This window comes from Staurois parvus, unplaced genomic scaffold, assembly GCF_062004578.1.
Source record: "Staurois parvus isolate SC_StPar_1 unplaced genomic scaffold, SC_StPar_1.0 ptg000697l, whole genome shotgun sequence".
NCBI classification, from domain to species: Eukaryota; Metazoa; Chordata; class Amphibia; order Anura; family Ranidae; genus Staurois; species Staurois parvus.
In genome coordinates this window covers 171,508-198,491 of record NW_028318493.1, presented here as the reverse complement: position 1 = coordinate 198,491, position 26,984 = coordinate 171,508, and the positions used below count along the sequence as shown (strand labels likewise).

General features: G+C 41.2%; 1 protein-coding gene across 1 annotated transcript; it reads left to right on the top strand.

The window, feature by feature from the left end:
• Positions 1-2,495: 2,495 nt before the first annotated feature.
• LOC149446060 (pancreatic triacylglycerol lipase-like) lies at positions 2,496-26,464 on the top strand. Its single transcript, XM_089653033.1, has 10 exons — positions 2,496-2,593; positions 6,739-6,893; positions 7,183-7,308; positions 12,106-12,240; positions 14,275-14,383; positions 16,498-16,617; positions 17,933-18,055; positions 19,807-19,925; positions 23,733-23,853; positions 26,381-26,464. The coding sequence occupies exons 1-9, from the start codon at positions 2,545-2,547 to the stop codon at positions 23,841-23,843; spliced, it is 1,047 nt and encodes a 348-aa protein (XP_089509159.1). The 5' UTR covers positions 2,496-2,544; the 3' UTR covers positions 23,844-23,853; positions 26,381-26,464.
• Positions 26,465-26,984: the final 520 nt, after the last annotated feature.

Genomic DNA, 26,984 nt, shown 5'->3' with positions numbered 1-26,984 from the left:
GTGGAGGAGGGGAGGAGTACTTAAAGCGGAACTTTCCATTTTGGGTGGAGCAACACTTTATGTGTTCTTTGAATTTGTGTACTGTTGCTTTAATTTTTTGTATTTTACTGTTTTTTTCCTTTTTGAAAAAAGTAAAATATTGAGCCTGTTAATGGGTTTTTTGGCAAAAGAACAGATCCAGTATAGTTGAAAGAAGCTTCCATAGCCTGCAGGAAGCATTTATGGCCCATTGTACCAACCAAAAGTTCACCTTCCCCATTAACTCCAATGCAATTTCCGAAAATGGCAAAATTGCATGAAGTTTGTTGATCTTTAATGAAAATTTAGGGAATTGAAAACTCTCACGTTTGCTCATCTCTATTCATAGGAGGCTGAGATTGCTGTTTTATTGTTGTTTTAACTAGATACAGAGATTTTGACAATTTTACTGCTTTATTCTGCTACTATTAGCTATTTTCTTGCTCGCTGTTATGATGAAGAAGAAAATTCCAGTGAAATCCATGTCTTTGCAGAAAATTTGCAGATAATTTATGCTCTCTTTAGTTGGTTTTCATTTGGAGGAGGGCTTTTCAAGGAAGCATAATATTTATGTTACACAGAGAAAAATGTCAAACTGCCGCAATGTGGCTGGTGACTAGCTAAAAAAATGAATTACAAAAATGGAAGCTTTTAAAATACTAAGCTTCAACCTCCCTCCAACTCCACTAACAATAGTAATCATCTCTTTCCAGCCTTGTCAATCCCTACCGACATCTCCCATTCCCCCGCTCTTCATTGATATCCATCCCTCTCCAGCCACTTCACGCACCTCTGCTTACATCCATACCTCCCCGTAATCGCATCTTCCCATCACTGACATCCATTCATCCCCAGCCACCTGTATCCATCTCTCCCCATAACCTTACCTTCCCATCACTGATATCCATCCCTCCCCTGCCAGTTAACCCCACCTCTGCTTATATCCATCCCTCCCCTACTGTTTAGCCTCCACCTCTGCTTACTTCCATCCCTCCCCATAATTGCACCTCCCCATCACTGACACCCATTCATCCCCAGCCACCTACATCCATCTCTCCCGATAACCTTACCTTCCCATCACTGATATCCATCCCTCCCCTGCCAATTAACCCCACCTCTGCTTATATTCACCCCTCCCCATAATTGTATCTTCCCTTCAATGTTATCCATCCCTCCCCAGACGCTTCAACCCACCTCTCTTTACCTCCATCCCTTCCCATAACCTTACCTTCCCAACACTGCCATCCATTCATCCCCAGCCACATCACACCTCTCTGCTGACATATATCCCTCCTCATAATCGTACCTTCCCATCACTTATATCCATCCATCCCCAGCTGCTTTACCCCACCTCTGCTTACATCCATCCTTCCCCATAACTCTATCTTCCCTTCACTGATATCTATCCTTCCCCTGCCGTTTAACCCCACCTCTGCTTACCTCCATCGCTCCCCATAATTGCACCTTCCTATCACTGACACCCATTCATCCCCAGCCACCTACATCCATCTCTCCCTATAACCTTACCTTCCCATCACTGCCATCCATTCATCCCCAGCAACATCACACCGCTCTGCTGACATATATCCCTCCTCATAACCGTACCTTCCCATCACTTATACCCATCCATCCCCAGCTGCTTCACCCTACCTCTGCTTACATCCATCCTTCACCATAACTGTACCTTCCCTTCACTGATATCCATCCCTCCCCTGCTGTTTCACCCCACCTCTGCTTACATCAATCCCTCCCCATAACTATACCTTTCCATCACTGACATCCATTCATCCCCAGCCATATCACCCCCCTCTGCTGACATCTATCCTTCCCCATAACTATACCTTTCCATCACTGACATCCGTTCATCCCCAGCCACATCACCCCCCTCTGCTGACATACTGTATATCCCTCCCATAACTGTATCTTCCCATCACTGACATCCATCCCCCCAGCCACCTTGCCTCACCCATTGCACTCCTATCCTTCACATCTGACCCATTAAAGCAGTTATCAAACATTATTTTCTATATCCCCAGCCTTGCCCGCCCAAGAATAGGCACACTTATGCCAGTCTACTTTTATTGCTCTACTGCAAATGTTTTGTGTAACACCATAAAGTAACATGATACAAACATAATGATTAATCTCATGACAACTGAGTTACTAAGAATAACCAGTATATCCGCAGCCTAAAGAACAGAGCATGTAGACATAATTAAAGTATAAAATGCAAAAATAAATTTTGTTTATTTGACCCTTAGGGATTTTGTTCTTGATGTTATTACCCGGTGACACACACTTATAGTGGCAATCAGAAGAAATGCTCTTTAATGATTAATACTGTCGGGGGTCATTGTGTATAGTGACCCCTCCCTCCCTCTATATATACAATGAGATGCCAGGTGTGAGTGCAGCTGAGTGGTGTGCTGTGGGGACAGAGGTGAGAGTGGAATTCATTGTATTCCATCACCCAGGGATGAAGAATGCCTAAATCCTCATTTTAAATCCATTCTCTTTCTCTTGCAGATGTTGCCTGCCTGGATTTTTGGTATTTTCCTCCTAGGCACCGTAAAAGGTAAAGGAGTTTATGCGTACCCTTATTTATGGGACCACAGAAAAGGGTTACTAAATCATTTGTCTTGATATACATTTAAAACATTCTAAACTGCTGGTCTCATATTGAATGAGATATAAATAATATAATTTAAATGTATGTACAACCAAAACTTTATTTTATTTTGCATGGTATGGGGAAGGATAAGAACCCTCAAGAGTTTTTGAAGCCCTTTGAGTTTTTTACTGCTATCTGGGGCTTTGCTAGACAGATTTCCTTTTATTTGCTGTCCGGGTGACAATGATTTCACCAGACAGAAATTTAGGGAAAGTGGTGAAAACTGCAGACACACCAGAAGAAATGATGGCCAGAAACTTTGGAAATGCTACAGGTTATATTGGAGGCATGCTGCAGAAGAAGACTGCAGGCATGTTACATAAAGCTGTAGAGATCACTGCTTATGCCCCTTTATAAATCAATGCTCCCACTACAGACTCTGAGACTTGAGGGTTCCATAACAAGTGCCAAAGGGCTTTTTGTGGTCCTTGGGCTGCAAGCTGGGCACCAGGGGAGAAAGGGAAAGGCTAGAATGCCTATCGGCTATTTATTGTTACGTACGGTGCGGTAAGTGCCAGACATGTTCTGTAAAGTCCAGAAGTCAGTTTTAGTGAAAATTACATTCCCTTAAACCAATGCTTTATGAGGGCCTAAAGGACCAAAAGATAGCATTCAGAACAGCTCCTAGGATGATACATGAAGCTAAAGCAGACAGGTTCCTCAGTTCCTGAGGAACTGGCCAAAATTCAAAGTATGGGTGGCTCTTCCACCCAATATGAAGAACATTTAGAACAGCTCTTACGATGATGCATGAACCTGCACATTCTTTGCTATACTGTAATGGAAATAGCAGAGTGAATTCCGACCTGTTCCTGAGGAACTGGCCAAAAATAAAAAATCAAGGTATGGGTTGGCACCATTCCACCCGACATGAGGAGCATTCACAACAGCTCCTAGGATGATATAAGAACCTGCTAATTCTTAGCTATATTGTAATGACAACAGCAGACAGTGAATTTTCAACCAGTTCCAGAGAACCCAGCCAAAATTCAAGGCATGGGTGGACAAGTCGGCAACCTGACGTGAGAAGCATTCAGAAAATTCCTAGGATGATAGAAGAACCTGCTCATTCTTAGCTATAATGTAATTACAAAAGCAGATGGAGTGAATTTTGACCAGTTCCTGAGGAACTGGCCATAATTCTAGGCATGGGTGGACCTGTCAGCACCCTCCTGCCTGACATCCTTCTATTGCAAATCAAAGCAGTTGAGCAGAAAACCATCAGGTAAACAGTGACTGCCTCCAATTATAAGTATTGGGTGCTCAGGTAGGTGCTAGCTGTCAGAATATTATAGCCAGCAGGAGAAATTTCTCCATCCATGCTGTCTTCCATAGATAGTGGATCAATTTCTTCATTTCTCTTTTTCATCCAGTAGGGCCGAGTGAGAGAAGCCTTACAGTGTATGGCCAGCTTAACCCTCACTTATCTAGTTGACCGTTTATCATATTTTTATGTTCTTTTATTCAGCCATCCATGAACACTACTGATATTATTTGTTTTTCTCCAATTTACACTTGAATGATGCAATGAATTAAAAAAAACACATTTAGAAAATGAAGTACTGTTCAAAGAAAGATAAATACCTGGAAATGTGTTTGATTCAGGAAGCATTATACAACGTGATCTTTGGTGTCAGTCATGTTGTTTTTAAACCTCATTGGGCTAAGCTGAAAATACTGGTCACTAGGGATGCTTATCTTTGTGTGTTGGCTTTTTCTTTATTATGGGCATGATAAGTCAATTAAAAAAAAAATTTTTAATATGAAATATTGTATTTTTTTTTAGCCAGCAGCTCCTCTGTACATGATTGCTTAAAGCCATACATGGATTAAAATTCAGCCAGTTCAGCAGGGACCAGACAAATTTTTATCCATGTATGGGCAGGCTGGTGGTACACAAATTGATCTATTGGTTAACTTGTGTACAACCAGTCTGATGGAAAAATTTTATCTCAATAATTTCCGTTGGTTATAGATGGCAGGGCTGATGGGTGTATTTTGATGGTGGGGAAATCTCCCCGCTGTCAGAACATAATGGGGTTGATTTACTAAAACTAGAGAGTGCAAAATCTGGTGCAGCTGTGCATGGAAACCATTCAGCTTCTAACTTCAGCTTGTTCAATTAAGCTTTGATAGAAAAAAAAAACTGAAAGCTGATTGGTTTCTATGCAGAGCTGCACAAGATTTTGCACTATGCAGTTTTAGTAAATCAACCCCATGAGTTCAGCTGGAGGGATTCCTCCATGCACATCAAATGCGTGGATGGGGGAACTGAGTCATTTTTCTTTGCTCAACCTACTGGTTGATCAAAAACAAAATACTCATCTAAGTCCAGTCTAAATTTTCTCATCTACTTTACTGATAAAAAAAACTGTTGTTCACACAGCTCAGTAGCTCAATGAACACATACAATTAAAGCATATCTAAACCAATATAGTATATACAGTATATATACAAAGTTAAACAAAAAGTGAACTGCAAGTCGGACAAGGGTTAAATCTTCAGCTGTTAATGATGGAACATGGGAGGGTAAGGTTGTCTTTAGATAAAGAAGGTGTGGTTGATAAGATGTGACAGGGATAAAAGCTCCTGCAATGACCCTGAGATTGTACCTACAGGTAACAGAATACTGATAATCATCTGCAGTGACCACAGGATAGGTTCATCACGATCCCATAAAAAGATCACATAAAACGGCCAACAGGTTTCAAGGGCCAATAACACTCTATCTTCATCAGGGTTCAGCAGACTTTAAAGTGTATTTTTACTTTTGAAGCCAAATTGAGACAACACTTAAGCAGCCCATAGAAATATGCAATTTTCTTTCCTTCCACCATAGGTGACATGGCCACCTGCAAGGCGGGATTTATAAGGGTGAAAAAGGGACAGTTGCCCTGGGCCACCTCTGCCAGAGAAGGAGCCAGACATCCTTCATAGAAAAAAAAAAGAAAAGAAATGTATTTTCCCTCGAGACTTCAGTAGTGTGTTCACTAAGGAAAGTGTCTAGTTTGCAGCCTTTACCACCTTCCAGTCTTGTCTCACTCCATCTCAACAGGCAGTTTCATTACATAATGAAGGGCTTGCTGATACATTTCCAAGTATTAATGTAGCTCTTAGAATATATTTGAGCATGAAGATTACTAGCTATTACTAGTAGAATGATTACTTCTAGAGGCTTTAGTCACTGGCAGTAATGTGGAAAAAATCTGACAGGCTGGTTGTAAGTAAGTCAATCTATGGACCAGCCTGCCAATGCTGGCCTGTGGAACCGGGTGAGATTCGATCCATCTATGGCCAGCTTAAGTTACAGATTTTGCAGATGCTAAGTGTAGGAAGAAAGACTTTTTGTAAATATTGTAGTGTGATGCATAACTGCGATGTATGACTTGCCAGTTCCAATTACCTTTATAATGTGTCTTCTTACAGGCCATAAAATGGAGAAAAAAAATCAGACAAATGTCTGATTATATATATATATATATATTTGTTTTAGAACCTAATGTGGTTTATCATTCATTTCAGTTCACTTTTTATTTGTCTTATAAATTAGTTTTTATGTTGACCCCCTCCAAAACGTGAAGTGCCTTTGACCCCCCAAGGTCTAAATTCAGCATTGGCCACATGTCTCTATTTGGTCAATGACATTAGTCAAATTTGGGGCCAATGATGTCACCAGCATACCCTCCCTTGTGTTACGTATGGCTGAGGGGCAGAATTTCATGCCCGCTGCTAATTGGGCTGGTGACCTGCTGTTATGTGAAAGTTTTCCATGAGTTTGGGCCAAAATGAGAAAATGTATGGCACGTGTTGCAGTAAAAGTAATTTCTATGTTTGAGCTACCTACAGACAAAAATCTATACCTATGGTATCCCCAGCTTTGCACAAAGGAGCTGGTTGAAGGTGATCTTACAGGTTGCAGGTCCATAGGCACCCCCTGGGCTCCTGGGTCCTAGGTGGCATTTTGGGTGGTCTGACCCTAACTTTAATGTTATGAAACAGAGTGTGTTGGGAGCCTTTCCTGATCGATGTCTCTTTGTGCCTCCCTGCAGGTGGTGAGGTGTGCTATGACAGGCTCGGATGTTTCTCGGACACATGGCCCTATTCAGATACTCCTCAGAGACCCTCTGCCAAGTTACCCTGGTCCCCAGAGAAGATCAACACCCGATTCTTCCTCTATACCAGGAGCAACCAGAACAGCTACCAAGTGAGAATTCCAATTCTGACAATTTTGTGTGTAAACTAATTTACAGATCAGTCCATCCTAAAGGGATATACAGTATTGGTTATTCTGAATTTCCTCACTTTCTGTCCCATGGAAAATGGTCAGCAATGCAAACAGAGAAGGTGAATCTCCATAGTGGAGATAATGGGACTTTTCACCTTATCCCTTTAAGGTGTACCTTATGATATTTCCACAATAAATCATGTTCCGTATTCCACAATATAATATACATTATATTATATACATTTATTTTTCTGTCTTCTCCATCAAGGTGATCAGCGCCGTCAATCCTTCCACCATCACCTCCTCCAACTTCAGCACTGACAAGAAGTCCATCTTTGTCATCCATGGCTTCACCAGCAGTGGAGAGACAGCGTGGGTGTCTGAAATGTGCAGAGTAAGTGAACCTATCTTCAAGTCATTGGCACCTGGCCTGTTAATGTACAATTAATTTTAAATTAATTTCTGAGAGCATTTATCATGATTTTATTGCTTACTATGTTCCCATTGTGGAAATTTTGTTATGACAGGAAGTTGCAGGAAATTTCTCTAGTGGTAACACAGACTAAAAACCATGACACATTGTTTGTACAGTGAGGAATGGTTATTCTTCTTTTGTCATGTCTCAGTAACAACCATCTTCCTAGTTTCTTGTATGAGTGTCACATGGGCTAGAAATAGAGGAATATCATTCCAGAGGGGTCACAGAAATAAAATAATATCAGAAACATGCACTCTTTCCCACTCTACCCTATGCTGAAAAAGGAAGAGATGGTATAAAATGTAGAAAAAAACCTAAACTGAGGTCACAGAAGCCAATTACACACAAGTGTCTACAGGAAAAGTTCGGATAGCCCCCATTAGTGTTTAGCATACATTGTTTTCTGGCTGTCAGCCCCTTATATTTGCCTGTACTTTGGTTCATGGTGCTACAGCCTCTGAGGGGTCTTCACCTCCATAAATAACCATAAATGGACAAGCTTTAAACTAATATAAATTCTGATACCCAAAGTCTTGTATCCTCAGAAGATAAGGTCCTGAATAATGTTGCTTGAACATGTCTGTGTTTGATTCATTAGCAGTATGTCTGAACATGCCGAAAATTGGCTACAAAATCTGAATCCTAACTGTAGTGAAGTCAATGATGGGAGAATTTAGGTGGGCTGTTTGCTAATCTAGAATACTGCCACAGCACTTGGGCTTCTGAGTGCTTCCCCGCCCAGCCACCATTTTGACGGATGTCATAATGCCGCTACTGGTGCTTTTCTAATGCTTCTAAGCCTTGGGGTCTTCAGAAGAAAACAAAGCCTCTGATTGGGAACCTCATTGACAGCTTAGCTACAAATTTGCCTGGATACCCTGGCCAATAAATAGCTTTTCACAGACAGAAGATTTCTTAGCACACTTACCATCTAGCCTGCAAAAAAACAAACTGACCCTGTCTAACAATTCATGTTAAAAATAAGGAGTTTAGCTGCACACATTTGCAAATATATGTGAAAGCCGAAGTGCCCCATCAAGGCTCCTCTGTATACTGCTGTCCTAACTCTATAGTTATGAGAGTCTCCAAGTTGGACACACATAGAAATGCATAAATGAAGGCAGGTTTACCTGGAGGGAGCTATCTTCTCCTTAAAGGCAAAAGGACAAACTGGATGCCCAGCAAGAGCACAGTGACATCTGGAGACATCCAATGTGCCCCATGACAAATTCAGGGTTTTGCAAGTCACAAGCAACATAACATTTTACAGCACACTTACCAGCTAGCCTGCAAAAAAACAAAAACAAATTGACTCTGTCTAACAAAAACAGAGGGTTTAGTTGAACATTTTTGCAAATATATATGAACTTTACAGTGCCCCGCCAAGGCTCCTCTGCATACTGCAGTCATAACTCTATAGTTTTGAAAGCCTCCAATTGAATGAGCCCACAATGAATGCCCATCAAAAGCCCAAAGGCAGCTGAAGGCATCTAATGTGTCCCCATGCCAAATTCAGCTGACAAGCTGTACAATAAATAGCTTTGCTGTGAACACAGCAGTCAATAGGAGGCTTTGTTAACTTCTGAAGGTCAAACCTTAGAGGTGTTTAAAAGAAGACCAATTACTTCATTATGGCAGGCTCAAAAATGGTGGCTGGAGTATGGATTCTGATCACAGCAGTCCCTATAGCAGTTTCTATAGTAGTGACATTATTGTAGTTGTTGGGTTCTAGCTTTTTAAAACATAATCTGTGATGTTCAGGATGAATTTACCATTTTCCCAAACATGAACAGCAACCCAACTTCTGAATTTCAAGTTTATTGCTGAAGGACTCAGGGATATGATTGTATAGTAATCTAAATAGTTAAGTGCTAAACAACAGCTACATCAGTCTATCTCCTACAGCACTAAGAGATTTTTTGTGTGACTCTTCTGATGAGTTGTAGAGGCCCATAGGTCATGAGGACCTGCCTTTCCCATCCTCAGAATGTAGAAGGATTGACTGGCCAGGCTGCAAAGAGATATTGTCTACAAGTTGAGAAATCTTTGTGAATAATATTAAAAGAATCAGTACTTAAAAAAGCAAAAACATAATCAGGAATTGCAAAAGACTATCTATGGCCAGCCCTAGAAGTGCTTTAATTGTTGAATATAAATATATTCAAGGTTAGCCATTTTTCTACAGTCATGGCCGAAATTGTTGGCACCCTTGATATTTTTCCTGAAAATCATGTATTTCTCACGAAACGTATTGCATTAACACATGTTTTGCTATACACATGTTTATTCCCTTTGTGTGTATTGGGACAAAACAAAAAAAGGGAGGAAAGAAAGCAAATTCGACATAATGTCACACAAACCTCCAAAAATGGGCTGGACAAAAGTATTGGCACCCTTTCACAACTGCGGATAAATAAGAATGTTACAAGCATGTGATGCTCCTGTAAACTCACCTGGGGCAAGTAACAGGTGTGGCCAATATAGAAATCACACCTGAAAGCAGATAAAAAGGAGAGACGTTCACTTAACCTTTGCATTGTGTGTCTGTCTGTGCCACACTAAGCATGGACAACAGAAAGAGGAGACGAGAACTGTCTGAGGACCTGAGAACCAAAATTGTGGCAAAATATCAACAATCTCAAGGTTACAAGTCCATCTCCAGAGAACTAGATTTGCCTTTGTCCACAGTGCGCAACATTATCAAGAAGTTTGCAACCCATGGCACTGTAGCTAATCTCCCTGGTCGTGGACGGATGAGGAAAATTGATGAAAGATTGCAACGCAGAATAGTCCGGATGGTGGATAAGCAGCCCCAAACATGTTCCAAAGACATTCAAGCTGTCCTGCAGGCTCAGGGAGCATCAGTGTCAGCGCGAACTATCCGTCGACATTTAAATGAAATGAAACGCTATGGCAGGAGACCCAGGAGGACCCCACTGCTGACACAGAGACATAAAAAAGCAAGACTACAGTTTGCCAAAATGTACTTGAGTAAGCCAAAAGCCTTCTGGGAAAACGTCTTGTGGACAGATGAGACCAAGATAGAGCTTTTCGGTAAAGCACATCATTCTACTGTTTACCGAAAACGGAATGAGGCCTACAAAGAACAAAACACAGTACCTACGGTAAAATATGGTGGAGGTTCAATGATGTTTTGGGGTTGTTTTGCTGCCTCTGGCACTGGGTGCCTTGACTGTGTGCAAGGCATCATGAAATCTGAGGATTACCAAAGGATTTTGGGTCGCACTGTAGGGCCCAGTGTCAGAAAGCTGGGTTTGCGTCCAAGATCCTGGGTCTTCCAGCAGGACAATGACCCCAAACATACGTCAAAAAGCACTCAGAAATGGATGGCAAAGAAGCGCTGGAGAGTTCTGAAGTGGCCAGCAATGAGCCCAGATCTAAATCCCATTGAACACCTGTGGAGAGATCTTAAAATTGCTGTTGGGAAAAGGTGTCCTTCCAATAAGAGAGACCTGGAGCTGTTTGCAAAGGAAGAGTGGTCCAAAATTCCGGGTGAGAGGTGTCAGAAGCTTATTGATGGTTATAGGAAGCGACTGATTTCAGTTATGTTTTCCAAAGGGTGTGCAACCAAATATTAAGTTAAGGGTGCCAATACTTTTGTCCAGCCCATTTTTGGGGTTTTGTGTGACATTATGTCATATTTGCTTTTCTGCCTCTGTTTTATATTTGTTCCAATACATACAAAGGGAATAAACATGTGTATAGCAAAACATGTGTTAATGCAATACCTTTTTTGTGTGAAATACTTGATTTTCAGGAAAAATATCAAGGGTGCCAACAATTTCGGCCATGACTGTATATCCCAGGACCAAACAACGGACAGGAAATTTTCAGTTGTACAATAAAAGTAGTTAAGTAATTCTATACCACATTAGTTGGTACTGGCAAAAGAAACATCTGAAAAAGAGGAGAGTAGGGTCCAGAAGGGTTGGTTTCTCCTTTCAGGAAAAATTGGCAAAACAGTCACCCAGGTTGAATGTGTGAGCTGGTATCTGTTTCTGATTCAACGCAACTAGGGCCTGGAAGAGGTTGATAATGGTGGGCATATGTCCTTGGCAGTAAATTTGGAGCCTCTCTCCTCCTACATTTGTGACTATAATAGCATCCAATCTTCTGGGAAGGCTTTTCACATGATTTTGGAATGTGTCCATGGGAATTGGCATATTTTCAACCAAAATAACATTTGTGGGCTCAGGTAAGCTCGTAATCAGCTTTCTAATTCAGTCCTTTGGCAGGGTGGAGGTCAAGGCTCTGTGAAGGCCACACAAGTTCCTCTACATCAGGGATGTCAAACTAGTGGCCCTCCAGCTGTTGCAAAACTACAAGTTCCATCGTGTCTCTACCTTTCGGAGTCATGCTTGTAACTGTCAATCTTGCAATGCCTCATGGGACTTGTAGTTTGGCAACAGCTGGAGGGCCGCCAGTTTGACACCTGTGCTCTACATCGAACTAGTCAAACCATGTCTTTTTGGAGCTGGCTTCATACACAGTCATGCTGAAACAGAAAAGGGCCTTCACTAAGCTATTACCACAAGGTTAGAGGAGCATAATCGTCTAAAATATCTTTGCATTGTTAACAGTATGCTTCACTTGTGTTAAAGTGTAGGTGGGATGGTCAGGTGTCCACATACAATTGAAAATATTGAGTATATCAAAATGGGAGAGTGTAACCTGACTCTTTATGCTTCTCAGACTCTGTTCCTGGTTGAAGATGTGAACTGCATTGTCGTGGACTGGGCCGGAGGATCCCGCACCGCCTATTCTCAGGCTGCTAACAATATCCGCGTTGTGGGGGCAGAAATTGCCTATGCAGTAAATTATTTCTCGGTAAATTTGTGAACATTCTTATGTTTTTGGACATTGCATATTTAGTAGTAGTTGGCCCCATTCAACTGGGCTTGTTCTGTGATTTTGAATTTGTTTTATTGCTCATCCAGGTGACTTTCTAATAAGTATTGACAAATTAACAACAGTTCAAACCCTTAGCCATGTAACTTGAAAATTGGACATGGCAAAATAGAACATGGGGGTTTACAATTTTTCACACATCCCATCATGTTCTTGGATAGTCAGCATCTGCCTTGACACATTGAATTTTAATGAAGATGTGCTGGTGGAGTATTGGATTCGGACATTGGTAGGTATTTAGGTCTGTTCATATTCTGAAGAGGCTCATTTTGAAATCCAATGTTTCCAAAAAAACTGAGATCCTAGGAAAGACAGCAATAAGTTTGATTGTATTATGAGAGACCTAGATGTATATTTGATAGTTAATTAAAATTTTTATTTCAAAATAAAATAGTTATGAAAAAATATGATGTCCAATGTGTTTTGGGGTCTTTTGAAGGTGACAGTTGGAAAGAAACTAGACTGAGAATGGGAGTACATTTTTTTTAGCATGGATTAAGGGTCTGCTTAGGTTGCCAGTAAAGCAGGCACATTCCATGGTAACTGGGTGAAGGTGACTGTTGTGGCTAAAAATACTGAGGAATGTTCACAACACTCATTAGAAATGGAAAACACACTTGGATGAATAGTGAAATTTCTTTAATGTTACAGGTCAAGTCCAGAGCACTCAATGTGGTCAGGTTATGCTGACATTTCAGCTCTAATCTGGGCCTTTTAGCGAACTTGGTCTTGATTCTTCCACAAACCATAATTTAAAGCAGAACTAAACCCATCAGTTTAAAAGTTTCAAAACACAACTGCATTCTTGGCATGTAGGGAATGTTAATTGTCACATTTTCTTATACTGTCAACCAAACTGCCAAACCAGAAAATGGCTGGTGTCATAAATGATCATATGTTCAGCACCATGGCAGTTGCAGATCAAACATTCAGATGGCAGCTCCCTTGGCTAAAAAGGATATGAGGGGTTTAGTTCCACTTTTAGCCCTAAAGAAGGGTGAAGACTACCCCTGAATCATGTTGGAAATAGCTGATGTTATTGTTTGCTAAAAATGTTAAAAAATTTCCAAGCAAGACGACCACTTCTACCAGGTGCTCCTAAACACATACCTAGGATAAAAATAAATCATTCTCCAATTTCAGATGATTTCCAAACAGACACTACAAATGCCACAAAGTATTTTTTTCATTTTAGTTCTTGTGCTTCCAGCATGACCACCTCCTAGCACCTCTCCTCTGTCTTTCCTTCCTCTTGCAAGAAAACTCCTGCTTTATGGTTCTGAATTTGAGGCCTACCAAGCCTAATAGCGCTTTGTTCTGCGACTTGGAACTTTTTCTTGCTGCTGTGTCTCAACTGCAAAACAAGTGTGTTAAACTACCTGAAACAATGCCTTTAAATCTGAAATAAATCAGGTTAAGTGCTCTTGCAATGGGCAGCTGAACCCATTTAATGTATATGCTGGTGTCTTTTTCCCCACTGGTGTACAGCCCCCACATAGGCATGAATGTATGTGGCTGCTATGGTTGAATATACATTGGTGCTATCAGAAACATGAATATAGTGTATGAGTGCATGCAAAAATAAAAAATATTGAAAAATGTAAAGAATTTTTGTATATGAAGCCACATGAAAATACCATTTCCCTGCTGTACATTAACTTTTTGCTTTTTTCCATTTTTGGGTTTGGGTACATATGCCTAATGGCAATGACCGGCTTCCTTTATCTACTTTTTAAATTAGTTTGTTTATGAAGCCCACAAAAGGTACACATTAAATATTCAAAGTTGCTCCTCATGGACCTTAGTGGGGTTCTGGGAAAAGTTTAGATTTTACGAACTTTGAGGATGTTTCGCAAAACTGGTTGTCAACCGAATTTGGGGAGACTTGATAATCCTTCTTGAATTGAAATAAGCTGTTTTTTTTTAACTTTTCATAATTCTAATACTTATTAGGAAAACCTTGGATATTCTCCTTCCAATGTCCATGTGATGGGACACAGTCTGGGGGCACACGTTGCTGGAGAGGCCGGAAAGAGAATGAAAGGCATTGGCCGGATCACAGGTGACAACAGCCAACATGTTTTAGGGGCCCCATTCACACTTATGTTCTATTGCAGTATTCTACACCTTAATGCATGCCTTTCAGCATTTTTTCAATGCATCGCACAACAGTTAATAGCATGTTTAATGTGCCTTATTGCAGCCAGGGTGTTTGGACCCTAACCGTAGTTGTGGATTGAGGTGCCATTCTGCATGCATGGTACCACAACCTAAGGCCAAAGTGCCATGCATTACATTAAAGCATATCTAAACCCAAAAAGAAAAATGTAATTGCAGCTCACCAGTCATGATAAGAAAATTGACACTTACTCCAGGGGCGGACTGACAACTCATGGAGCCTCTGGGGAATAGGGGATCATGGGGCCCCTGTGTCCTTGCCCAGACTTAAAAAAGCCTATGAAAAAGTTACCAGGGGCATCTCATGGGGCCCCCTACTGATCCCGGGCCCTCGGGCAGTGCCCGAGTTTCCAAATGGTCAGTCCGCCCCTGGCTTACTCATAACTTACAAGAAAGCAAAAAAACCTCTTCCCTGTGTACTAGTCACAACAGCCCTTGTGTTATAGAGATGAACAAAGTTAGGCATGTTTAAAGTGCAGAGTATAGGTTTCTAGCAGCACACTGTGAAGTCCAACGCTATTATTAAAGTAGAACAGTTCGCAATTTATTTTTCATTTTGGAAAGAGTAAAGGAGGAATATAACCCCTGTCAGGTCATCTGTGTCATATTGGGGAGATTTACCTTCACTTCCTGTCCCATAGGAAGTGAGAGGAAACCCTACAAATTAAGGGAACCCTTGGGTTGCCCCAGGTCACCAGAACCAGTGTCCCCATGGAAAATTTCCCCTCTATTATTTTTCTGGGGACAACCCAAAATTTAGGATTTTCTTTTACTTTCACTTTCAATGATAATGGTAAATAGAACAAATAGAGATGGAGAATCTCCCTAATGGGGGCACAGACAGCAATAATAACTGATAGGGGTCCCTCTCTACTCCATTCAAAATGAAAAAAATGTTTTACCTTTAGTTGTACTTTAATCCAGAACAAGTTGCACAAAGCCCTGTCTAGGACCTTCTCCTTTGGCTAATTTCACCCACCACTGGTCTTAATTGTTCCAATTAGGCCCAGTGGTGGGTGAAATGGGTCAATGAGGAGGAGGCCCCAAACCCCAAGGTGCCTGAAAAAATAAAGTATTTCAAACATTGGACTTTGTGCACTGTTTGATTTTTTTTTCTAGAGTGGGAACAAGCCTTTCCTTGGCATTCTCCAAGGGAGCCAATGGAATGATCAATTATAGAGGACTTAGGATAAATGGAAAATATTGACTTTTATGGATATTTGAAGTCCAGTGAGACAATTGTGGCTGCACCCATAGATCCAGTGGCGCTGTGAGCATATCCACCCAGTGACAAGAAGTATGTTAACCTCAACATTACCAAGTGAAAATAAAGTTAAAAAAAGTCTGAAAAATGGAAATTTATTGCAGTCATCACATCAAAGGATTGGTGAGCTGTTATATATTACATTTTTCTTTTTGGGTTTAGATATCCTTTAAGCTTGTCAGCCTACATAGGCTACTATCTTGTCCTTGGTATAAAGTTCCACATGCGTTTTGAGTAGCAGTTGGTGTATGCACACATGGGAGCTAGTTGCACAATGCTTGCTCTACAAGAGAAGATCACCTGGCTTGCTGACCAACAAGAAACCAGTGTCTACATTTCCTTATTGTTCACTTACTGGTGACATATTCACATTTGCAGAATTCCTTCTCTGTTTTTTTTTTTAAATAAAGTGTGGATTTACCCATTAGGCATAGAAAAAAAATGGAAAACAATGCTAATGGTGAAATTTGCAGTTCATTTAGCATTGTTCTCAGGTCTTTTCACAAATTTGTAGAAATATGTCAAATTTGTTATGCTTTTGCTTTGCACAATTGTTCCTGGGATGTACTGTACAGCTCTGGCTGTTGGAAAGGTCTGATGTAACCCTTAGGGGAAAATAATGTGTCCTCGGGGGTGGGGTCTTATGGATAAGAGGGAATGTACAGGCCGATAGGTGAGGAGATTAATAAGGAACTGTGAGGGATTCTTATATTGTATGTTTCCTATCCGGTCAGGTCTGGATCCCGCTCAGCCATACTTCCAGGACACACCTGAGGAGGTCAGGTTGGATCTGACAGATGGTACATTTGTTGATGTCATCCACACCGATTCCGGAGGTCTTCTGACTGACTTGGGTTAGTGTCACTGAACAATCATAATAATGTTAAAAATAAAAATATATCTGCAGGAATATGTGCCCTCTGATATAAAATATATAGGGAAGTATAATTACTGTTAGCTAAATGTAGTGATTAATCTACAGACCTAAGACCCCAGGGCTACCAGAACCCCAATCAAACATTTTGTCATTGCTTTTAGTTAGAGGCTTGACATTTCTCAAACAGAAGTCACCAGTTGTCATTGAACTTTGAACTACATAATGGGGTTGATTTTCTAAAACTGCTAAAATCTGGTGCAGCTCTGCATAGAAGCCAATCAGCTTCTATTTTTTGCTTCTTTTTTGTCAATGCTTAATTGAACAAACTGAAATTAGAAGCTGATTGGCTACCATGTACAGCTGCACCACATTCTGAGTGCTCTAGTTTTAGTAAATCAACCCTATTGCATTATAACCACTGGGTTTAGCCAAATGTTTTGTTGCAATGGCCCTACTGCAACCTTCACCTACTGCAGGACTACAATTCCCAGCATGCCCCACCTGACTAAATCTCGTAGCATTGTATGGTTTGATACTGACTACTCTTAAAGTTAACGTGTCACCATCATAGACTAAAAGGACATGAGCTTAGTGAATGTGGTGAAGCTCTGTTGAATTCCATCATTCAATCATGTGCAAGGAAAAATGCTTTTTTAAATTTTCCTTTGCAAAGTGAAACTTCACCACATTCACTAAGCTCTGGGGAAATTTCCCTTGCAAAGTGTAACTGCTCTTGCAAAGTGAACAGCCTATAGGCCTTTAGTAAATCAACACCAATGTCCCTTTTGCATTTCTTTCTCATTGCCGGTGACAGTGTAACTTTGCATGCAAATCATCAGTGGCCAATCAACAGCTAAAGAGGAGTGCCAAGGGAACCAGAAGAATTGGCAATGGCAGGGAATGCAGTGGTGACAGGATCTGGGACCTATCATTGCTGTAGGACAGCACAGTAGGAGGTAATAGTAGAAATAGTAATAGATTAGCAGTAAGTAGCAGTTGTAGAGTAGTAGTAGGTAGCAATAGTAGTAGGTAGTATGAAGTAGTATTAGTAGTAGGTAGAAGGTAGTAGTAGTAGTACAGTAGTAATAGGTAGCAGTAGTAACGTAATGGTAGTAGTAGTAGTAGTAGTAGTAGTAGTAGTAGTAGAGTAGTAGTAGTGTGCTGTGCAGTACTTGCAAATTATGGTGAAAGCTCACTTCCACCAATGAGTTTATGCCACGTTTAATTCCCATTTTCTTATACAAATGTATTACATTATACAGCTTTTCCTGCCATGAAAATGTATTTTTCAGGTTTGGGGACGAATCAGGTCAGTGGTCATGTGGATTTCTTCCCCAATGGTGGTGTGGAAATGCCCGAATGTCAGTCCTACAGGAGTATTGACGTCACCAAAGAAGAAATCTTGAGTGATCCAGGTAAGTCATTGGCATACATATATTAACAGGTCTGTAACATGCAAAGTGCACAAAATGAATGAATGCTGGTAATGGTAATATGCTTTTAAGGTCTGTCCACTCAGAACTGATGTGTCAGCGTTTGGTAGGTGCTAGAAACCAATCACAGTCTCTATCTTTCTGAGATTCCATTAGTGAGATCCCTGTGCTGTGTTCCCAGCTTTGCACACCTACTGTGCCCATTATGAGGAGTTTCCACCATCCCACAATGGATTTCCCAGATCTGCCCACCTACTGTGCCCATTTTGAGGGGTTCCCAGCATCCCTGTGCCAAGTTCCCAAGTCTGTACACCTGCTGTGCCCATTATAAGAATTCCTGCCATCCTTGTGCTGATTTCCCAGATCTGCACACCTACTGTGCCCATTATGAAGGGTATCCACCATCCCTGTGCCATGTTCCCAAGTCTGTACACCTGCTGTGAACATTATGAGAATTCCTGCCATCCCTGTGCTGATTTCCCCGATCTGCACACCTACTGTACCCATTATAAAGGGTATCCACCATCCCTGTGCCCAGTTCTCAAGTCTGTACACCTGCTGTGCCCATTATGAGGGGTTCCAACAATTCCTGTGCTGAGTTTCCATGTCTGTCCACCTGCTGGGCTCATTATGAGGGGTTCCAACAATCCCTGTGCTGAGTTCCCATGTCTGTCCACCTGCTGGGCCCATTATGAGGGGTACTACAACTTCTTCACTGAGTTACTTGATCTACAAACATAGAGGTCATCATTCTGGTCTCTTCTCCTGTCAGCATGTTGACTGTCAGCACATTTGCATACAGCACACCTGATTAACTTCTAGTTCTGCCCCTCCCTCTACCAGCCCTGATTATTGCTGTACATGGAAATACAGTATAGAAAGCTTAGATGAAGATAAAGTGTATGTATAGCCCAAACTTTTTTTCATATTGGATTGAGTAGGATTGAGAAGTTTATTTTTTTGCTGCCTGTTTAAAATTGGGAAAAGTTTCCTTAAATTATAACTAAAGTCATAACTTTTTTAGTTTTGGAGAGTGTGTAGATGGATTAGAACACCTATTGGAACTTCAATGCTGTCTGTGCCCCCATTAGGAAGATTCACCCTCTCTATTTGTCCTGTTTACCATTATCATCGAAAGTGAACGTAAAAGAAAATCCAAATTTTGGGTTGTCCCCAGAAAAGTAATAGAGGGGATATTTTCCAGTGGGGGCACTAGTTCTGTGACCTTCGGGGCCCAAGGGATTCCCTCAATGCAGAGATATTCTCACTTTTTCTTTGGCTATGGGACAGGAAGTGAAGGTAAATCTCCCCAACGGGACGCAGATGGCAAAAAATAACCTGAAAGCGGTTATTACCTTCCCTTACTCTATACAAACTGAAAAAAAAAAGGTTTGCGTTTAGTTTTACCTAAATTACTTGTCCTAGGAATGCACCAGGAAGTGAAGGTAAATCCCCCAAAGTGATCATTAATTGCCCTCTTCGATGATTTCCCTGGAACTGGTTTCTCTATTAGAAGATTCCTGTTGGATCTCCCCTCACTTTCACTCTCAGTGACAACCATCACCAGTACAAATAAAGAGGATGTATCTTCCCAGTGGGAACTCAGACACCGAGGGTCTGACTCTTCCCCACTCTATCTGAATTGGAAAAATATGTAAGGAGTGTTAATAGATAATAATTAATAATCTTCCTGGAGGTCAGTGTTACCCTATTCCTGTCTGAACTTTTTCCAGTGACATATGGTTCCCTCACGTGTAACCATGATGCTTCCAAACTATACTACATGCAGAGTATCACCAATCCAAGTGCCTTCGCCGGCTATCCCTGCAGCAGCTGGAGCAATTATCTGGCGGTAAGTGATCATTCCTAGTCTAATACCAGCCACAGATGGTTAGAATCTCAGCTGGGTCAGTAGGGAATGGCCGAGATTCGATCAATGTATGGGTAGGCTGAGTGTACCCAAGTCGATCCATCGATATACTTGGGTACAGCCAGTATGTTGGATTTCTAGCATGTGATTATTGTCAGCTACCAATAATCACTGTGTTTTCCACAATAGATCCACAGAAGGGATTCCCCCATCAACACTGATGGGGAAATCAAGCGATTTTCTTTCCTGCAACCCGTGGTTGCAGGAAAGAAAGTCGCATCATCTGTGGTCTGCCTCAGGGTAAAAGTGGGGTGTTGTGTTAAAACTGTAAACTCACAAAATCAAATCAATATATGCATTTTATCTGTCTTTCCCTCCAAATACCCAACACCTTCTCTAACGTCTAACCGCTGCTCCACATCATACCGACAGCTCAGCTTACATACAGCAAGGTCCTGAGTGAATTATTAGAGTGTAAGCTCCTGTGGTGCAGAGACTGATGCGACTGACTCCGTATTCTCTGTACAACACTGCAGTATATGTCAGAGCTATATAAACATATAATGATAATAATAATAGTGTGTTATTGTGGTGAAGACATGAGAGTGTAAGTGTCTCTGGTATCCAGAATGATGAAAGTGGATAAGTGTTCTCTGTACAGCACTATGGCATATGTCAGCGCTATATAAATGTATTATAATAATAATATTAATAGTATGTGACTGTGGGGGGGACATTAGAGTGTAAGCTCTTCTGGTACAGCTGATGTGACTGGCTCAGTGGTCTCTGTACAACACTGCAGTAAATGTCAGAATGACAGTAAATAAATGTATAATTATAGCGTGTGACTGTGGTGGGGACATTAGAGTGTAAGCTCTTCTAATACAGCTGATTTGATTGGCTCAGTGGTCTCTATACAACACTGAAGTAAATGTTAGAACAGTAAATAAATGTATAATTATAGCGTGTGACTGTGGTGGGGACATAAGTGTGTAAGCTTCTCTGGTATAAAGACCAATATGGCCAGATCAGTGTTCTCTGTACAACATTATGGCATATGTCAGAGCTGTATGAAAGTATAATTTACATAAAGCAAGGTCCTGGGTAAATAACATTAGAGTGTAAGCTCATATGGTGCAGAGACTGATGTAATTACTGTGTTCTCTATACAGCACTATGGAATATGTCAGAGCTATATAAATGTATAATAATTATAATGTGTGACTGTGAGAGTGTAAGCTCCTCTGCTACAGAGACCGATGTGATTGGCTCAGTGTTTTCTGCACAGCAACGCAGAATATGTCAGACCTACTGTATGTATTGTGGATGTATTATAATATTAGTGTGTGACTGTGGTGAGGACATTAGAGTGTAAGCTCCTTTAGTACAGAACATGCTGAAACTGGCTCAGTGTTCTCTGTACTGCACTGCAGAATATGTAAGAGCTATTTAAATGTATAATAATAATAATGTGTGACTGTGAGGGGAGTGTTAGCTCCTCTGGTGCAGATACTGATGTGACTGGCTCAGTGTTTGCTGTACAACACTGCAGTATATGTCAGAGCTATATAAACATATAATGCTAATAATAATAGTGTGTTATTGTGGTGAAGACATGAGAGTGTAAGTGTCTCTGGTATCCAGACTGATGAAAGTGCATGAGTGTTCTCTGTACAGCACTATGGCATATGACAGCACTATATAAATGTATTATAATAATAATAGAGCTATATTATTTAATTATTTCAGGTATTATATAGTGCTGTCAATCTATGCAGTGCTTTACATATACTGTATATTGTACATTCACATTAGAGTGTAAGCTCTTCTGGTACAGCTGATGTGACTGGCTCAGTAGTCTCTGTACAAACCTCAAGGGGCGTACAATCTAAGGTCCCTAACTTACATTCATACATACACATACTAGGGCCAATTTAGACAGGAGCCAATTAACCTACCAGCATGTCTTTGGAGGGTGGGAGGAAACTGGAGTACCCAGAGGAAACCCATGCAGGCACAGGGAGAACATGCAAACTCCAGGCAGGTAGTGCCATAGCTGGGATTTGAACCAACGACCCCATTACTGCCAGGCGGAAGTGCTAACCATTTAGCCACTGTGCTACCCATATATAAATGTATAATATGAAATACTGTATGTAACTCTCTTTTCCAGACCAGGTCATTTGTCCATTCTGTTTTCAAGATCTTATCCTGAGCCTGCCAAGCGGGTTCTGTTAGGATAAGTAATCAATAAAGGACAGAAAATCTTCCTGATTGCTATTGTTATCCATGATGCACCAGCATCGGCTTCTCCACCTCTCATTTAAAATGTGTAAATGTAAAATGTAACAATAAAGTAGGGTTGCACTGATACCAGTACTGGTATTGGTATTGGTGCTGATACTAAGCAGTTGCATGAGTAATCTGATACCTTTGAGGTGCGATTTGCGCCAATACAAAATGAATGGGTTCAACTCGCACCGCAAAGAATTGCATTAGATGTGAACTAAAATTGCGCTACTTCAGCTAAAGTAGCAGTGCGATTCCTGCCCCAATCAACATCCCAATTCATTTTGTATGGCTCAAATCGCACTGCAAATTGCACCACACCCACAGGGAAACTGCATGTGATTCGGACAGAAATCACACTGCAATCCTGTTCAAAACACATGCAATTCTTTGCAGTGCGATCTGAGCCCATTCATTTTGTGTGGCTCAAATTGCACTGAAAATCGCACCGCAACCACAGGGAAACTGCATGTGATTCGTACAAGAATCACACCGAAATTCTGTTCAAATCACATGTGATTCTTTGCAGTGCAATTTGAGCCCATTCATTTAGAAAGGTATTGGTATCAACGAGTACAAGCACCGATACTTTTTCTCAAGAACTCACTGATACCGATTACCAATACCTTTGCGAAGCCATTTGAGCCCATACAAATGAACGGTATCACTGCAACCCTACAATGATATGTGTAAAGTCAGAACAGACATTTTCCTGATGAGACACAGACAAAAAAACACTCAACTGGGTTTTTACTGTAAGCATTGCCTTCTCTATCCGAAGCTAACAAAGCAAAAGTTTTAGCTTTGCATTGACTTTACCCAAGGCTCACACCTAAGCGTTTTCTGCAGCGTTTTGCACAAACGCGGTAGAGTCCATTTAACATGATTTCCTATGGGACATGTTCACATCTCCGTGTTTTCACCCGGTGTGTTTTTTGGAAAGAGTCAGGGACTTTTTTGAACGCAAAAAGTTGCATTTTTGCTTCTATAGACTTCAATGGAAACGTTTGGAGAAAAGCATGTATTGGGTTTTTGCAGTGTTTTTGCCATATTTTTTATGCATTTTGTGTTTTAAATCTGCCTAGCAACAAGAAAAATGTTAAAAATGAAAGAATGCATCAAAAACACAGGCAAAAACGTGTCAAAAACGTAAGTGCCAAAACGCAATGCAGAAACGGCTCATACACATCCTGCATAGGTGTGAACCTCGCCTTAAGGAGGACAGTGACCCTACCATATTTGATTATTATTACTATTATTATTACTACGAGTTTATATAGCGCCAAAGGGTTTGCTCAGCGCTGTACAATAGGGGGGACAAAACATGGCACAGTACAACAACAACAAACAATGTACGAGGGGTAAGAGGGCCCTACTCTTACGAGCTTACAATCTAGGAGGGAGGGGGTGTAGTGTAGATTAGTGAAGTATGTATGGCCAGACACACCTTTGTAGGCCAGAGATTCATTTCATTTTCTCATTTGCTTTGTTGGGTTACAGGGCAGCTGCAAGTCATGCCCCAGTACTGGATGTCCCAAGATGGGTCACTACGCTGATACCTACCAAGGTGCCACCAGTTCCAGCCAAGTCTTTTACCTCAGTACGGTGTAACCATAGACTGGTAAGTGATTCAAGTAGAGCTATGGACTCCCACTGAAAAAAAACTATGTGCTACAGCCAGGGGCGGACTGATAACTCATGGGGCCCCCGGGCAATAGGGGATCATGGGGCCCCTGTGTCCTTGCCCAAACTCAAAAAAGCCTATGAAAAAGGTACAAGGGGCATCTCATGGGGCCCCCTATTGACCCCGGGCCCTCGGGCAGTGCCTGAGATTCCAACTGGTCAGTCCGCCCCTGGCTACAGCTATTAATTATAAGTCCATCTGCAATTACAGATTTTTCTTATATATTATACACATTATACAATTTTCTTACAATATTCTGTGCAATTTCCTTTAGATTTACCTTAAACTAGGTAGTGCAAGGATAAAGTGTAGCGCCAAACATATAATAATGAAAGTGAAGTGTGTCAGAACAAATAAATGTCTGAAATCAAAAAACAATAGTGCAAAAAAATATTTTTAAAATAATGTCCATCCACCACCACAAAGTGCTCTTACTTGTAGCAAAACAACTCCAATCACGATTGCCGTCACCGTCTCCCAGTGAGTGGAAGACTCAGCAGAAATGATGGCTGCCCCTACAACAGCATAAACGCTCATGTGTTTAAGCAGAATCACATGTATGTTGACATGAGACTCTGTAGGTGTCATTCTGTCTAGCCAGAATGTAGTAAAATAAAGCTCACCAGGAGCAAATAAACTTCCAATAGTGTAGTATTTATTAAAAACCAAGAGGATAAAAAATACATATAGTAAAGAGATGTAAGCTTACATAAACAGCCGCTGCCAACCCGGAATCGTGCACCAGCGTGATGTCAGCACTGTAAACTCCTCCCCAACGCGGTTTGTCCATATGCCTTGATAATGTCCTATGGCCAGCCCAGGGGCGGACTGAAAACTCATGGGGCCCCCAGGCAATAGGGGATCATGGGGCCCCTGTGTCCTTGCCCAAACTCAAAAAAGCCTATGAAAAAGGTACCAGGGGCATCTCATGGGGCCCCCTACTGACCCCGGGCCCTTGGGCAGTGCCCGAGTTTCCAAATGGTCAGTCCGCCCCTGGGCCAGCCTACCCTTGCAAAGCCTTACAAATACCTGTAGATCCTGCCAGAGATGTCCACCTAATGCAGCTTCCTGTGATGGGATGGCAGTGATACCAAAAAGAAACACACGAGGACGCTTCTAAGCGCAGTATATAAGAGCAATTCATTAATCATTAGCAAATAAACCATTCACATGTAGTAAAATAAAAAGCGCATGTCATAAGTTCTGTTGCCACCATCCAGAAACACAGGTGGTGCAAAGATCATAGGGAGTAGAAACAGCCAATAAGAAAGGATATGGAGCTGATCTGACAGCATGGGAACTTGGCTGATGATGTCACATGCGTGGAGGCATGAAGGGGTGTGACTACACATAACAGATTTGGTTTACTGCTGTACTGCTCCTGCATTCAGAGCCATGTTGCCATGCTCATGTAGGCCGTGCCTGCTTACACTACATTGGAATGAGCAGATGTTCCAAGAATGTGGCCCTGAGTGTTGTCACTGCGACTTTTTCCAAGTGGTCACGTCAAAGCTCCACTGAGTGTGTCTCCCCATGCGGGGCCAATGACACAGCTGAATCTTTAGAACAATGATGTCATCCCATTGGTATCCATAGCTCTAAGGCAGTGGTTCTCAACCTGTGGGTCGCGACCCCTTTGGGGGTCGAACGACCCTTTCACAGGGGTCCCCTAAGACCATCAGAAAACACATATTTCCAATGTGTAAAGAGCAGCTACTGTGTAGAAAGCAGCTGCTGTGTTGAAAGCAGCTACTCTGTTAAAAGCAGCTACTGTGTTGAAAGCAGCAGTATTGGAGGTAAAACGACACTCATGAATTATAATTACTGGGTAAATAATTTTATGGTTGGGGGTCACCACAACATGAGGAACTATATTAAAGGGTCATGGCATTAGGAAGGTTGAGAACCACTGCTCTAAGGTATTGTCAGCCGCCACACTCGGTGGAGAAACTTAAAAAAAAAAGTTTTTACACTAAGCTTTATTAGTAACTGTTTGCAGGATATACTGTATAAGAGCAGCAGAAATGTAAAAGGTGTGTGAATGTATTGCCTTCTACTTTCAGTTTGGATAAACTAAAGACATTCTCTTAGAAAGCAGCCACAGCCTGTGCAGTAAAGCCAGTACACTGCCTGGCTCAGGGGAGGGGTGGGAGGCAATTTCAGGTCTCTGCAGAGAGACCGCTGCTTCCACTGCTTCTAGTAATTGACAGGGGACAGGCCTTTCTACTCAGGCTGTGGCTGAAAACTGTAAGACATTGAAAAATCTTTTAGTTTTAAATTTTTTTTTGATACATCTGCATTTACTGGATTTAAACCGAGAGTTAAGATGTTTCTGGTTACCCCCTCTGAAGAAACCTGCGTTATATTGCTGTGCTTATACTTTTGTTATTTCTTTGTTCTATCATGATGTAACTAGGGTGAGTCATTGCCCAAAGTTTACTAAAATATATTCTTTTATTTTCAGATAAAAGCATCTACGACTACAAACCAGAAACCATTTCTACAAGGCACCTGCGGTTTACTGAAAAATAAATATTATTGCGTGAAATCAGAGACTCATTATCTGTGTCAAAAGTAAAAATTTACAGCAACAAATATAACTCAAAAAGAATTGTGTGCTTAGTGCAAAAGGGTGACCCTGCACTTGTATATTCCAGGCACAAGGAAAATCTAAAAATAACTACTTCAAAAGTGCGCAAAACTAAAATATCAATAACTCAGTAATCCATTATATATAACCATAACTCATAGAAAACTTCATACAAAACATATATCAAAACGTGGTAAAGAGTCCATCACAAAACAGATCATTGAAACTTGTGCATGATCCAGTGAGTAAGCTTTAAAAACATATACTCAAATCCACTTGTGAAATTTTGAAAAAAAAAAGTGAAAATCCACGTGCAATAATCCCAAACAACCGTGAAAATAGGTGTGCCAATTCCCTTACCATATGGTAATGATCTCCAAATTATAAGAGATCAGCAGGGGGTAAACCATCTAATTAAAGGTCACGAAACAGAATACCATAGACCAGAGGCTTAACTAGAACCCTCAGGGCCCTGATG